This window comes from Cavia porcellus, unplaced genomic scaffold (genome assembly GCF_034190915.1).
Source record: "Cavia porcellus strain 051 isolate PalLab524CR breed Dunkin Hartley unplaced genomic scaffold, mCavPor4.1 scaffold_7, whole genome shotgun sequence".
Classification (NCBI taxonomy): domain Eukaryota; kingdom Metazoa; phylum Chordata; class Mammalia; order Rodentia; family Caviidae; genus Cavia; species Cavia porcellus.
In genome coordinates, this window is record NW_026947490.1 from 21,381,307 (window position 1) to 21,396,847 (window position 15,541).

Sequence of the window (15,541 nt, forward strand, 5' to 3'; positions counted from 1 at the left end):
GAGTTCATATTAGGGAAGCCAGCATGACAAGCTCCTCCAGGAGAACCAACAGCTCCAAACAACACTTAGGAGAACCCGCAACACTAATCTTCCTCTCCAGGCCTCCTTCTTTTGCTGCCAACACTCCTCAGGTGGGCCGTCTACACTTGGCACCATGCTGATTCAGTTCAGCTGGGATTTAAGTTGACCACCAGCTTTCAGTTGAGATCCCAAGCCCTTCTTGTCTCTGCCTGGCGAACAGTTCCCTGTGTCATGTGTACCCATCGTGATGCCCTACTTCACCACAGGCCCAAAAGCAGCAGGGATCAGCTGACCATGGACCAAAACCAGCAACCAAAATAAACCTTTCCTCTTATGAGCTGATAATCTCAGGTGTTTTTGCTATAGTTATGGGAAGCTGACTGACACAACAGCTCTTAGGATTTACTAAAGTATTATCATTTTCTTCTTTTGCCTGGGGATGTTTGCAACCAAGGTCTGGAGCCAGAAGCCCCCACTTCCCAGGCAAACACACTTTAAAGCCATCGCCATCTTCCCAAGGAACAACGAGGAGCTCGGTTTCCCCACTGGCTTTGAACAAAGGAGGATTGCTCTTTCTTTGTCCTGCCCTGCATCCACCTTTATGTGGGTGGAGAACTGGTAGAACCCTTCACCAGGGTGAGGACGGGGCCACTTTCTAGGCAGTAGCATTGCTATCTCCCTCTTTGCCGAGGGTGGAAGTGGAAAGGAGAGGGAGAAACAGACACGTCACTCTCCCTTCTGTCAAGCCTCATTGGGCCACTTCCTTGCTAGAAACAGTCACTGGAAGGTACCAGGAAATTCAAGCTAGAAAAGAAGTCTTGAAGGAGAAGTGTAACACACGGGCGGGGCGTGGGGAGGCACGGAGGAGGACAGAGGAGGGAGCCCCGCTGCCAACTTGTCAGTCATTTCTGGGGTTCTTAACCTGCTGTGTTTCTTTTGTTTGACCAGCGTCCCTCCCAGATTCCTGTAAAGCACCTGGTCCAGGCTGTTACCTAACTCCAAAGTCAGCGTCATCTCACCTGTTCTGGCCCTCTCGGGAGAACGCAAAGCTGGGATTAAAGCACAAACCACCAAGCCAGCAACCACCTCTGAGCCATTCCCAGAAATCAGGAGCCGCTGCCCGGGAACACCCCGCATCCTCTTCAAGCAACTGCTCACAGCTGCACCGATGTTAACCACCATGAAGGTTAAAATCTCCTTTCTCCTCCTGTTGCTGCCACTAATGCTGACATCCATGGTCTCCAGCAGCCCAAAGTCAGGTAAAAGCAAACAGTTCATTTTTCAATGAAAGGGGAAAGAGGTAAAACGTGGCAAAACAGGCTACACGTGCATTAAAGTGTAGCCCTTTGAGTTATAAAGATCTGGGACAAGGTAGCCTCTCCTATGCCAGTTTTGCTTTTCATGTTTAGAAAGAGGAGGAAGCAGTACATGCACTTAAAGGGTGTTGTGAGAGTCTTTTTAAAAAGGTATTGTACAAGAAGGGGCCTGTAACGATAGCTGGCAAAATATACAACTCATGCGCGTGTACCTGTGTGCGCACACACACACAGACACACACATACTCTGCCAGGATGTGCTCCCTTACCTTCTCCCTGACCCCTTTCCAGAACAGTAGTGACTTCCCAGGGGCCATCTGCTCTACAGTACACCACATACACCACCAGCTGCTTCTAATGCTATTTAACGGTTCTGTAATAATAGACAGAAAAAACCCTATAGAAACTGGGGCCACACCAGCCTCTGTGCTAACAGCCTTGGTCAGCGCTTTCAAATTTGCCCCAGTTTCCACCACAGCCAACATGGCCCAAGTCTTCACAAAATAACCACATGGAAGAGAGATCACCCCCATGTATATATCTCTGCTCGAGAGCACCATCTCCCCGAGGGCTACTTTGAGGTGAAATAACTTGTTACATACAAAGCATCAACTGGGTCTTGATATCAGAAGTGTCACCCTATTCCCTCCTAATTTGAAACTTTGCCTCCTTTTTAGAAGCTACTGAGTCCCACAGCCCTAAGACCCAGCTCACCACTCCAGAAGGGAGAGCTTTCGCAATGCTATGACAGACACTAACTCTCCAGTCCTCAGCCTGGATGCAATGCCCGAGTCTCCTCCTGCTTTTCCAGTTCCCCCGTCTCCGCACTAGTCAATGCTCTATAGTGTGGACGGTGCAGTCCTCAAATAGGTTCTATGTTTTCCCACCAGCTCAACTTTGCTCACACATTCAGCTCAAAAACCAGCTCCTTGCTGCAACCAGCCATGCACTCCCCCTTTCTCAGCCCTCGCTTGATTCTCCCTTTGCATTGGTTATATTTTGTGTCAAGCTGAAAGTGTGTGTGTGTGTGTGTGTGTGTGTGTGTGTGTGTGCGCCTCTCTGGCCTCCAATCCATGCCCTTCCAGACTGGGACCTCGTTGGTGGCACAAACTGGTGTATTTTGTCCCTGTAGCCTGCACACTATCCAGCACACTGCTCGGTAAATATTAGCTAAGTCCTCGAATTTCTCAGTTCAAAATTTTGCCCTTTTAATGCTTTAGGATTTGATAGCTGCTCTGTTGACTTTGGGGGCTGAACAATTCTTTGCTGTAGAGGGCTGCTCTGTGTGTGCATTTAAGATTTTCAGCAGTAACCAGATAACCTCTATCCACTAGATGCGAGTAACCCTTACGTACCCCAACCCATAAGAAAGCTAAAAGTATCTCCAGACATTGCCAAATGAGGGAGAAAGGCATGAAGAACCACTTTTGAAGAACCACTGCTCTGTAACAGTAATTCTCAAACTGAGCTACACATTAGATTCAGCCTCAAAGTTAGGATCTAAACCTTTGGAAGCCCAGACAGGTCACCTAACGTTTTTGAACCTCAATTTTATCACCTTAAAAATGAATAAAATACTAATTATCACACAGACTTGTGAAGACTAAATGGCCTATAACGTGCATCTAGAAGGTGTTCACTCAATGAGCACCGTACAATTTGTGAAGCAGCTCCTAGAGCACAGGATGTCGTCCTGGGGTAGAGCATCCCTGCAGCCCCGTGGCGCCATCACAAACGCCCGGGAAAGGGAGCGGTCGGTGCAAAGCAACCTTGCTTCCCAGCCTACACTTGAGCCAGTGAGTGACCACAGGAAATGACAGCTCCCCAAACAAGTCCCAACACAATATCTGCTCTTGTTGGAGCTCCAGAAATAACCACATCTGTGCTCAATACAGTATTTTTTGTCCACAGGGGGAGGGGTCAAAAAGAAACAGGTAAGAATACATGAGAGTATTAGAAAATAAATTACTTTTAATAATAGGTTATTCGCTATAGATATAAGTTATAAAATTACTGTTCATAAGCGTTCACGTGTGTTAAGAAGGCCTATGTTTCAGGCATTGTTCTAAGCACTCCCCACATACGCCCTCATCTCATTTGTCCTCACGGAAATGTGATACTTTTTTTCTGTTTTTGGTAGCACTGGGGATCAAACTCATGACCTCACCCTTGCCAGGCAGGGACTCACACCACTGAGCTAAATCCACAACCCACATTTTTATATTTTTAACTTTTTACTTCTCATGCTTTCAAAACTGTTGACCATTTGGTCAGAGTCCCAGTACATCATTCATCTTGTTTGTTTTAAATAATCTTACATAATGAATGTCCACTTTGTATGCTTTAATTTTGTAATTTGGACAACTGTTTGTAAGATGACAATATGTAATCTATTAACTAGTGGTTTTTTACTGTATATTTTTTTGTTTTTCTTGAAATTCTGTACTTGTGCCCTTTTACTGCTTTGTGTTTTTTTTTCTCTTTTTTCTCTTTAAGTAATAAATAAATAAATAATCTTACATAACCATAACAAGATTATCAGAACCAGGAACTTGGCATCGGTGCACGAAGGGTAACTAACTCACAAACATTCACATTTTGTTAATCATCTAAGTAATGCGCTTTATCTCCTCCAGAGTCCAACCCAGGATCCCAAGCTAAATAAAACTGCTATGTTCCCTTAGTCTCCTCCAATCCGGGGTATTTTCTCAGTCTTTCCTCATCTTCCTTGACCTTGATTTTTTTATGATCTCAATTTTTTTCTTTTTTCTTTTTTTTTTTTTTTCTTTTTGTCTTTTTTGAGACAGGGTCTCGCTATGCAGTTCAGGCTGGCCTTGAGCTCACTTTGTAGAAATAAAACCCAAATCCAAGATCCAGGCTGGTCTTGAACTTGTAATGATCTTCCTGCCCCAACCTCATAAATTCTGGGATTACAGGAGTGAGCCACCATGCCTGACTAAATGACCTCGATTTTTACTTTTTTTTTTTTTTTGTACCAGGGATTGAACTCACAACCATGCACTTGCAAGGCAGGCGCTTATGCTGCTGAGCTAAATCCCTGGCCAATAACCTGGATTTTTAAAAATAAAAATACTTCCAAATATTTTGTAGCATGTCCTCCATGTGAGTTTGTCCAATATTTTCTCCTGATTAATTTCAGGTTATGAATTTTGGGCAAGAATACCACAGAGGGATAAGTCTTTAGTACAGGAGGCTCCAGACATGGCCAGCTCATTACTGGTGATGTTAACTGGTTATGGTAGTGTCCGTGAAGTTACAACTGTAATTTTCTCCTTGTAATTGTTAAGTATCCATGGAGAGATACCCCATTTGCATTTGTTTGTTTGTTCATTTGGGGAGCTTGGGGGAATTGTTATTGTTGTGTTTTTTGTTTTTTGAGACAAGGTCTCACTGACCTTGGTTCAGACTGGCCTTGAACTCACTATGGAACCCAGGCTGATCTCAAACACGCAGTGATCCTGCTGCCTCAGCCTTCCAAGTGCTGGGATTATGTACCACCATGCCAGTCAAGGAGGCATATCTTAATACTATGCAAATATTCTACTTATTCTTTACTCATTAATGTTTCTTTGCTTTTTTAATTTTTGAGACTAGGTAGCCCAGACTAACCTTAAACACTCAATCCCCCTGCCTCAGCCTCTCGAATTCTGTGATTACAGGTATGTGCCTCATGCCCAGCTAAACATTAAGTTTTAGAATTTATTAATGATTCTTGCTAACAACAGTAATTACTGTGGCATTTGTCAAATACTTATGTTCCTATTTCCATCATTCTTTCTACATTTATTAACCAGAATTTTACTTAAAAAAAAGAGCTTCATTCATTATTTATTCAATTATCTATATCAATATAAAATCATGTATATGTATGAGTTATAATCCATCATTATCATTATTTAGTATGTTGCTTATATTGTCCCAAAATTGACCACTGAGAGTTCCCTCAGGTTGACTTCTGTGACATTTTAATATCCTCAATATCTTTTGAGCAGCTCTTTAGTTTCTGATGCTAAAAGATGTTCTAGCCTCAGCTTGTGCTCTAGTGCCCTAGTCATTTCTCCAGGGATCCCTAGTTCCTCAAGAGGAGAATACTATTTACAAGTCACAGGTGCTAAGAGAGCCCTTTGCCAGTACCTTAGGTGCCATTGCTTCAAGGCCCCCTAGTGGAACAGAGCTAGAATAACATACATACACCTGGACTAAATCAGGGAACTGAGAAGCAAATTGTCCAAATTCACAAAGCAAATATGTGGTAGAACAGGGAAGTCAAAATAATACAGGTGGACCAGGAGTCCTAACAAGTGGAAATTTTATATGTGTATGTGTTAGAAGAAAACCACAGGCCTATATTCCATCATAGATACAGTCTTTGGAAAATAAACTAGATATCCACAGTAATAACTACAGTAACAACCAACACGTACTGAGCAGCTGTCTGGGCCCAGGGCACTCACCGTACCACATTTATTCCTCACAACTCTGCAAGGTGGCTATTACTATCCTCGTTTTGCAACCAGGGAAATCCAGGTGTGATGGAGCACACACACACACCTGTAATCCCAGTACAAGGTAGAAGCAAGATGGTGGTGAGTTTGAGACCAGCCTGGGCTATATAATGAGTTCAGGGCTAGCTTAGAGTATGTTGCAAGATCCTGTCTCAAACCAAACAAATCAGGGAGCCAAGAACTGAGGACACTAAGTGACTCAGACTATATAATTAGGTAACAGACCCAGTAGTTAACCCCAGATCTACCTCGATATAAAGTCCATGTTTATTCCACTTGATCAGTAGTTTCCAAAAGCAGTTTCAGATGGAAGGTAAACTGGCATGTTTTGCTTTAATAGTTATGTTTATTTTCTTACATATCAGGAAAAAATCTAAACTTACATCAAGCCTGTAATTTCACAGATAATGTCGTATGGGAAGAGGCTGCTTTGCAAAATAAACTTAGGGGAAAAAATGGAGCAAATGACACTAGAACCTGAAGAAGCTGTAGAAACAGTCAAAGATGACCCACAAAGGTCTGAAGTCTGGGAGACAACCCTACAGTACGTGCAGTTCCATTGTCATTTCTGCTCATTAAATGGGGAGGGGGGGTCGTGTAGGGCTACAGAAAGAACAAGAGACTAAGGATCTTGGATTTGGGTTTTATTTCTAGATGTGTCTCCATTACCTTGGTGAACTTGGGCACTTTATTTACTCTCTCTGTGATTCAGTTTCCTCATCTGAAAGTGCAAAGATAGTGATTTAATCAATAAATATTTCCCTTTTGATAATATCAATAATCACAAAACTGTTCTTAACTTTTGTCCAAGAATTCTATTTTTCCAAGAAAATCATTCAAAATTTGGAAGATAGCTACATAGCAAACAACTTTATCAATATCCAAAAATAAGACAATCAAAAATTTAGTAATAGGTGAAGAATAAAATAATGTAGAACATACTTACTTGTTGGGAGTACTTTGCAGCTGTTACGCCTTGTGTCTAAACGTCCCCCAAAAACCTCGTGCAGTCATAGGTGGAGTTTTTTCAGAAGTCACACGCTAGATCTAGAGCGTGTGACTCTGGAATTGATTCCCATACAATGCTAGAGTTGAGGGCACTCAGATTAAGGTGTGAGTGCTCCCTGCCCTAAATAGCCTAGATAAGAAAGGAAGAGAAAGAACTATAGTCAGCCCTTATTGCTCTTGCCATGAGCTGTTGTTCTCTGCAATTCCTGTCTCCATCCACCCTGCTTTGGAGCCAGCTGATTACAGAGTGAAACCTCTACAAACTGTGATCTAAACAAACCTTCCTTCTCTTAACTTGTGGGTGTTGGGTATCTTATCTCAGCAACAAGAAAAGTAACTATAAAAGCAGTCATTAGGAATACCTGTTATGGCCAGGCATGGAAGCACACCTACAATCTAGCACTCCGGGAGGCTGAGGCAAATGGATCACAAGTTCAAACCAATCGTGGGTAACTTATGGACTTAGCAAGACCCTGTCTCAAAATTCTAAAAATCTAACAAAGCATTGGGGATATAATTCAGTGCAAAAGTTCTGGGTTTAACTTCTAGTACTGCAAAAAAAAAGTTATTATAAAGATGACATAGAAATACGCTTTATAAAGCAGGGAAAAAATACAAAAATTTGTTCACACGCTGTGATTATCACTATATAAAGAAAAGCATGCGCAGGTATGCCAAGATGTGCCAAAACACCAACAGTTAGTAAGAATAATGAGCTATTTGTTGTACCTTCAAGATTTTCTCTAGAATATTTGTATTATACTTAGAATGAAAAACCTCCTCAATTAAGGGATTCGATTAAATATTTTCCAACTTTGCTTTTCACCCTAATATTTTGTGGCTTTTTAGAACAAAGAGGAGAGGTCACGCAAGAGTAAAGTGTTAGAAAAATTTCAACAGCAGGGCTCCTCATGTTTAAGTCATCCTAACAGCAGCTCTCAGAACAGCACATGAGAACATTGGGGAAATGGGACAACACCCTCCATCCATGTGGCAGAAAGGACAAGTCTGGGAAACCCGATCAGATGATCTCTCCGGGCCGCTGCAAAAAACTTGTCTGTCTACTTATTGAGCAAACATTTGCCAAATTCCTGAATGGCTACCGCACGATTAGTTCTAAGTATTCTGAAGGAGAAAGACCTTGTTTTAATTTGCAAGGCCTATCATGAGAAAATACCAGAGACTGCCTGGCTTCAGTCACAGAAACTGATTTTCTCACAGTTCTGGAGGCTGAAAATCTGAGGTGTCAGCAGGTGAGGGGGGCGCTGTCCATGGTTTGCAAATAGTTGCTGTCTTCGTTTGTGCTGCTATTACAAAGTGCCATGGACAGCAGTTTATGAACAACAAAGACGTATTTCTTGCAGCTCTGGAGGTGGGATTTCTGAGCTCAGAGTGTCAGCATGACTGGGCTGCTGCAAGGGTCCTTTGTCAGAGAGAAAGAGAGAAAGAGAAAGATCTGGAGTACCTTGATTAGGGCACTAATCCCACTTATGAAGGCTCCACCTTCACCACCTCCCTAAGGCCCTTTCCCTAATGCTGTCACATTGAGAATTAAGATTCCAACATGAGAGGCTGGGGATTTAGCTCAGCAGCATAAGTGCCTGCTTGACAAGCACGAGGTTGTGAGTTTGATCACTGGTACAAAAAACAATTTCAACATGATACTGTATAAAAGCAAACCTGCAGGTCAGTGGGACAGAGGAGAGCATACAGAAACACAACCGCCACATCTAGCTGTCTGAGTGCTGGCAGAGGAGCTGAAAACATGCCCTGGAGGAAAGGCAGGCTCTTTGAGCAAACAGTGCTGGGAAAACTGGCCACGCACACGCAGAAGATTGAATACAGAGCTGTGTCTCTCATCATGCACTAAACTGAAATCAAAGTGGGTCAAAGTTTTAAATCACAAAACAGAAACTCAATCTGCCGGAAGATAAAATAGGTAAAAGTAGGCATAAGAAATATCTTTCTTAAACAGAAGCGCAATTGCACAAGAAATAACACAAGAACAAGCAAGAGGGATTATATTAATTAAAGGCTTCATCATAGCAAGTAAAACAATAAACAGAGTGAACAAACAACCTATAGAATGAGGAAATTTTTTGCCAGTGATTCCCTGGACAGAGAGCTAACACATAGAATATATAAAAACAAAAAGCAGGTCCTCTCCCCATGCAGCTGAACATGTGGCACACACCTATAACGCCAACACTGAAGAGGCTGAGGCAGGAGGACCACTGGGAGTTTAAGGACAACCTGAACTATATAGTGAGATCCTGTCTCAAAAAATAAATAAAAAATTAGATTCCCCCAAATAAAAGACTTAATTAAAAATGTGCAACTTAAATGAATAGATACTTCTTAAGAATATGAATGACCAATAGGTACATTTAAAAAGTTCAGCATCTCTGACCATTTGAGGAATACAAATTGTAGCAATACTAAACTCCATCTTAATATACAAAGAATGAATTTCACCAAAAAAAAATCAAACAGTAATGAATGCTGATGAGGCTTCAAGGAAAAATAAAAGTTTCCACCTTGTTGGTGGGAATGTAAACCAGTGCCACCAATATGGAATTCATAGCATGAAGACTCCTCAAAAACTAAACATAGAAATTCCTTTAGACCCAGCTATGCCCCTTCCAGGGATCTTCCCGAAAAAGTTAAAGATATCATATCACAGGGACACAGCTATATGCATGTCTATAGCAACATAATTCATAATAGCTAAGCTTAGAAGTGAACTATGTCCCCATCAACAGTTGAATGGGAGGGGCTGGGGATTTAGCTCAGCGGCATAAGCGCCTGCCTTGACAAGCAGGCAGTCGTGAGTTCAATCCCCGGTACCGATAAAAACGAAAAAGACAAAAAAAAAAAAAAAAAACAGTTGAATGGATAAAGAAAATGTGGTACATATTCACTATGGAGTACTACTCTGCCATAAAGAAGGATAATTTTGAATCATTTGTAAGAAAACAGATGCACCTTAAGACCATAGTTTAAGTGCAATGAAACAGACACGCAAACTTAAATATAAATAAACCCAAAATATAAATAAAGAGCACAATAAAATATAGATAGTAGGGAATTGGGATATAGATATTTTGTGAAAAGAAAGGGTACCAAGAAATGGAGGGAGGAAGGATAGAAGGGAACAGAGTATGAAAAAGAGAATTAAGATGAATTATGTACATGTACAGCCCTCCACAATGGGTGTAATCATTATATACTGCAAACATGCACTAACAAATACAAATTTTTTTTAAATATCTCAACATAGCCGGGCGCCCTGTAATCCCAGCACTTGGGAGGCTGAGGCAAGAGGATCATTGTGAGTTCGAGACCAGTCTGGGCTACAAAGTGAGCTCAAAGCCAACCTGAACTGCATAGCAAAAGCCTGTCTCAAAAAGACAAAATAAAATAAAATACCTCAACATAAGGCCTCTAGGGGGACACAAACATTTAGTTTACACACCTTCTCACTGTAGCCTCATGAGATTGTTTCTCTGTGCTCAAACATCCTGAGGGACTCTTTCATGTGTCCAAAGCTCATCTTCTAAGGACATCAGTCAGATCAGAGTGGAGTCCACCACGGCAGCCTCACTTTAACTTAATCACACATTAAAGGCCCTGTCTCCAAATTCAGGCATTCGGAGGTCTGGGAAGTTAGGCCTTTAACACGTGAAGTTTTGGGGACACGGCTTAGTCCATAAGCAATTTCAAACAATAAAGGACAGCTGGAGTAAGAGTTGGAGCTGTATTCAAATGCAATGGGAACCTTGTGAAACGCATAATCGATTATGACAAGAAATATCAGAGACTATCGTACAGTAGAGATGTCGTGTGCGCCCAGCTCTAGTGTGAGGATCTCAGATCTGTATGCCACCAGCCTTGGTTGTCACAAAAATATTTTAAAGACAGATACAGTGGCAGGCACCGGCAGTCCCAGCTACTTTGGAGGCTGGAGCAGAAGGACTGCCAAAGTGCAAGAGTTCAAGAATGGCTTAAATAATACAGCAAGAGCCAAAAACAGTCTTTTCAGTATCACAGTAAACTGGGCTTGGGTAACGGCCAAAACAGAATGTATTTGTTCCTGCGGACAAAACATAAATAACATCCTCCTAGAGTTGAATTGGTATTGTAGATTCAAATACAGCGGAGGTGAGATGGAAATCTTGACTCACAGACTAATATACTCTGTGTTCCCATTCCTTAAGTAATAAGTATTTTGATGTGGGTCACAGTCAGAAAACCCCTACCTTTTATCCTTTCTTCCATTTGGAAGCCATTCTTTCTCCACCTCCCTTTGGCTAAGCTTGTCTCTAGGCCAAATTTTAAAGCTGAACCCCTTCTCCATTTAAAATGCGCCTCTCCTGAAATACCCTAGATCACCAAAGTGAAAAAGCAGGTGAGACAGACTTGGCAGCGTAGTTCACACAACACTGCAGACAGACCATTTCTGCTGGCCCCTTCCTTCCTTCCCAGAGCCTGAGAGCAGCCTGTTTTCTCTCAACAGGGGTCGCCAGAGCCCACGGGGAGCAACGCCAGGCTTCTAGGAGGTGGCTCCAGGAGGGCAGCAGAGAATGTGAGTGCAAAGGTCAGTATCTCAGCATCCCTAACAACATGGCATCACCACGAATTCAGCTGTCTCCCTTAGGGTCCTCTGAGGTCCACACGGATGCTGAGAGCTGACCCCAGCCGCCCTGCACAGCCTGCTCTCTTTCTGAGTTTCAGACAAGAACTAGATTCCCCCAGGGTCTGAAGGATTAACAGCTCAAATCTCAAGCTGTTCCCATCCGCTCCCCCTACCCCCCAAAGATCAGGACTGCCTTCCAGAAGGATTTCTACCACCCCACACACACTTCAGCCTTCCAAAAGCACCCAGGATCCTCTTCTCAGCCTTATTTTACTCCCAGGAAAGACCAAAAGAGAGGCAAGATGTCTTGCCCCAGGTAAAACAGCCCTAGAAAGATAACACAGGCTCTCACTCTTCATCCTTTGGTCTCCTCAATGATATCCTGATGCTCCTCTCAACCTGCCACCAAATCCTTGCCCATATTAAAAATCCCAGTGTTGCCAGGCGTGGTGGCACACACCTGTAATCCCCACACTCGAAAGGCTGAGGTAGGGGGATCGTTGAGCATTCAAGACCAGCCCAGGCTACAAAGTGGGCTCAAGGCCAGCCTGAACTGCATAGTGAGACCCTGTCTCAAAAAGACAAAACAAAATCTCAGTGTGCACTCAGCCAGGTGTCTCCACTGCTAGGTGTTCGCCCTTTGCACACCATATTGCAGAATGAAAGAGGAACCCAAAGGCCCTGCCCCACATCCTCCTTTCAGACATACTAACCCTACTAACACATATTAACCCTACTAAGCCATACTAACTAACTAACATATACTAACCCATACTAACACAGCAACTTGTGCTTTCAGATTGGTTTCAAAGAGCCCTTAGAAGAAAACCCATGACAGTGCCCGCACTGCCAAAGAAGCAATGTCCCTGTGATCATCTCAAGGTCAACATGAAGAAAAGCAGTAAGTTTCCTGAGAAAAGCCTGCCCTAGCCAGTTGTGGTGGTGCACACTTGGGAGGCTGAGGCAACAGGATCGTTGTGACTTTGAGACACCCTGGGCTGCAATGTGAACTTAAGGCCAGCCTGAACTGCATAGCAAGACCTTGTCTCAAAAAGACAGGAAAAAAAAAAGATTATGTGAAGAATCCCTATAGATCAGTGAGAAGACAAGCAATACAACAATCAAGTAGGTAAAACACTTGACTAACCACTTCATGGCTGAGAAAATCCAAATAGCTAATAAACATATGAAATGGCACTTAAACTTACTATTATTTGGAAAGTGTGCATTAAATCCAAAACAAACTGAGTATGATGGCATATGCCTGTCATCCCAGCACTTGGTGAGGCTGAGGCAGGAGGATTGCTTCAAGTTTGAGGCCAGCCTGGGCTACATATGAGACCCTGTCTCAGAAGGAAAAAAAAAATGAGATTATCACTATGCAATCATCAAATTGACAAAAAAATTTAAAATCTGCCAATACCAAGCATTGGCAAGGAATCTGTCATATGCTACCAATGGGCGTACATATGTTAAATTACATTGCAAAAGTGCTAGCAGTTACTTAGTAAGGCTTAAAATATGTGCATGATATGACCAAGCAACTCCACTGTTATGTACATACTCAGAAGGAATGCCTCCCCACACTAGGAGACATGTACCACACCTTCACGGCAGCACTGCTCATAACTGCTCTAGAAACTGACTGAAATCCACAGAAGAGTTGTAGCACAATTTCACACTTAGTTCTTTGAGGATGCTATAACAAAAGATCATAGATGGAGTAGTTACAAATAGTAGAAATGTATTTCTCATAGTCCTGAATGTTGGAAAGTCCAAGATCAACCTCCGGTAGGTTCAGGGCCCACTTTCTGGCTTACAGATGATGCTACCTGTGCTGTCATGTGACAGAAGAGATGATCTGGCTCTGCTCTCCCCTAAGGGTACCACCCACTGACCCCATGCAGGAGAGCTCTATTGCCACACCTCTACTTTCATGAGTTTCTATAGATGTGTATAGTGTTTTGCAATAATAAAGCTCATTCAGGGTGCAGGGCAAAGCAATACAAGTATAATCTCTGTTTTGTTTTATTGATTTGATTTTGTTGGACTTTGGAGACAAAGTCTTACTATGTTGCAGGCTGACTTCAAACTCACTGCGTAGACCAGGCTGGCCTTGAACCTTCAATCCTCCTGCCTCAGCCTCCCAGAGTGCTGGGCTTACAGGCCTATGCCACCATGCACCGCCCATTTTGTTTTTAAAAGTAAACTATTTAAATAGATAAATAAATAAAAGCAAACTATGATGTTTATATCCAAAAATGTCTGGAAGAATATATAGCCGAGTATTAACAGTGGCTTGGTAGAAAATCTTTTACTTCTTATTGAATGTTTTTCATTGTAGTGTTTTCTATTAGACAAATCTATTACCATTTTAAAGCTCTCATTAAAATTAAAATTTAGGGGCTGGGGATTTAGCTCAGCAGCATAAGTGCCTGCCTTGCAAGCGCGCAGTCGTGAGTTTGATCCCTGGTGCCGATTAAAAAAGAGAGAGAGAGAGAGAGAGATGAAAATTAAAATTTAAAAAATGTTGGGGCTGGGGATTTAGCTCAGAGGCATAAGGGCCTGCCTGGCAAGTGTGAAGTTGTGAGTTCGAACCCAGAACTGCAAAAAAAAAAAATGTTTAACACCAGCCCCTGCTTTACTTGTACCCTAGGACACCACAAGCACCAGAGGAAACCAAACAAGCACTCCAGAGCCTGCCAAGAATTTCTCAAACAATGTCAACTGGCAAGCATCGCCCTGCCTCTGTAGGAGCTCTGAACTAAATCTGCTCTGCCAAAAAGGCAGCGAGCACTCCTAGAGCACAGCTTCCCTGTCCCTTGCCCTCTCTGAGTCAGTCCTGTGCTCTAAAGGCAGTGTTTCCCCACATCCCATTAGAAACTACCCCTTCCACTGTTTTCTTCTGTCTTTTCCTGTGCCCTCCCCCTTACCCAGCTTGAAGCTTAATTATCCAGTTGCCTAAAAGAAACTAGGAAATCACATCTTCCTAACTGGTCTTACTTCACCTTAAATACAATCAAGAAAGTAACAAGCAGAAGTCAATAAATGTTTTTAAATGCAACAGGGTCAGAGTCATTTCTCTTAAATCTAGGCTAACAATTCACAGTCAGTCTACACGGTCCACTTTGCCCAGTTTACTCTACATCCATCCTAGAATCTACATGCATCCCTCCCCCAACATGCTCACTTTTTCTCCACTGCTCAACCTCTTATTCTTGTTGTTTCCGAGGCTGGGGCTGGTTAGTAGGGATTGAAATCTAGGATGATGAGTTACATCCCCACCCCCTTCTTATTTTATTTTGAGGCTGAGTTGCCCGAGCTATCTATCTCTCCTACCTCAGCCTCCTGAGAGCTAGGATTAAAGGCGCATGCCCATTTCCACCTTTTTCTTTTCATTCAGCAAAGCTTTCTGAGGTAAGAAACTGTTAGATGGGGCAAAGAAAGCAGGTATAACAATGAATCAGACATTGTCTTATGAAAAATAATATAATGAAAAATTTATCACAGTTGCCTAGCACGTAGGCAGCCTTCAGTATTTATGATTGCTCTATCATTACCATCAATGATAACTGTAGTCTATAGGTTTCCAACCTAGTACAGAAGGTATATATGGAAAACCATAGCTTAAGACCACAAAGATGGTGTGAAGAATCTTAAATGTCATTCCAGAGGGCTTTTGGCTATAAAAATGAGAGGACAACATTTTTTTCTTTTTCTTTTTCTTTTTCTTTTCTTTTTTCTTTTTTCTTTTTTTTTTTTTCTCTTAGCATGAGTTTGACTAGTGACAATATAAAGAGGTTAAATTGGCAATCAGTTGTCATAATGAGTAAAAAGAGAAGAATTATTACAAGCATGGAGACTCTGTCCCTCTCTAACCCTTTCCTCAAACATCAAAAGGAGAAAGGACAAAAGAAAAAAGAACAGAAATGCTTAGCTCATCTGTAACAGGCTTCTCTGCTCCTGGATGAAACAGAAGACCACACGGGGAACATCTCCACTGCTTGGTGGGAGGGGTGGGGCCCTATTTATGA

At 42.3% G+C, this 15,541-nt stretch overlaps 1 protein-coding gene across 1 annotated transcript; it reads left to right on the top strand.

The window, feature by feature from the left end:
* Positions 1 to 957: 957 nt before the first annotated feature.
* On the top strand, positions 958 to 14,571 carry Cxcl17 (C-X-C motif chemokine ligand 17). The gene is made up of 4 exons (XM_013146847.3): positions 958 to 1,280; positions 11,388 to 11,468; positions 12,307 to 12,408; positions 14,164 to 14,571. Exons 1-4 carry the CDS (start codon positions 1,190 to 1,192, stop codon positions 14,259 to 14,261), a joined length of 372 nt encoding a protein of 123 aa, XP_013002301.1. The 5' UTR covers positions 958 to 1,189; the 3' UTR covers positions 14,262 to 14,571.
* The last annotated feature ends 970 nt before the right edge of the window (positions 14,572 to 15,541 follow it).

Excerpts from the sequence above, each read along its gene's own strand:
- Cxcl17 (XM_013146847.3), top strand. The coding sequence starts at position 1,190 with ATGTTAACCACCATGAAGGTTAAAATCTCCTTTCTCCTCCTGTTGCTG. Across the intron at positions 1,281-11,387 it reads CTCCAGCAGCCCAAAGTCAG|GGGTCGCCAGAGCCCACGGG; the intron begins GTAAAAGCAAAC and ends TTCTCTCAACAG. Across the intron at positions 11,469-12,306 it reads CAGAGAATGTGAGTGCAAAG|ATTGGTTTCAAAGAGCCCTT; the intron begins GTCAGTATCTCA and ends TTGTGCTTTCAG.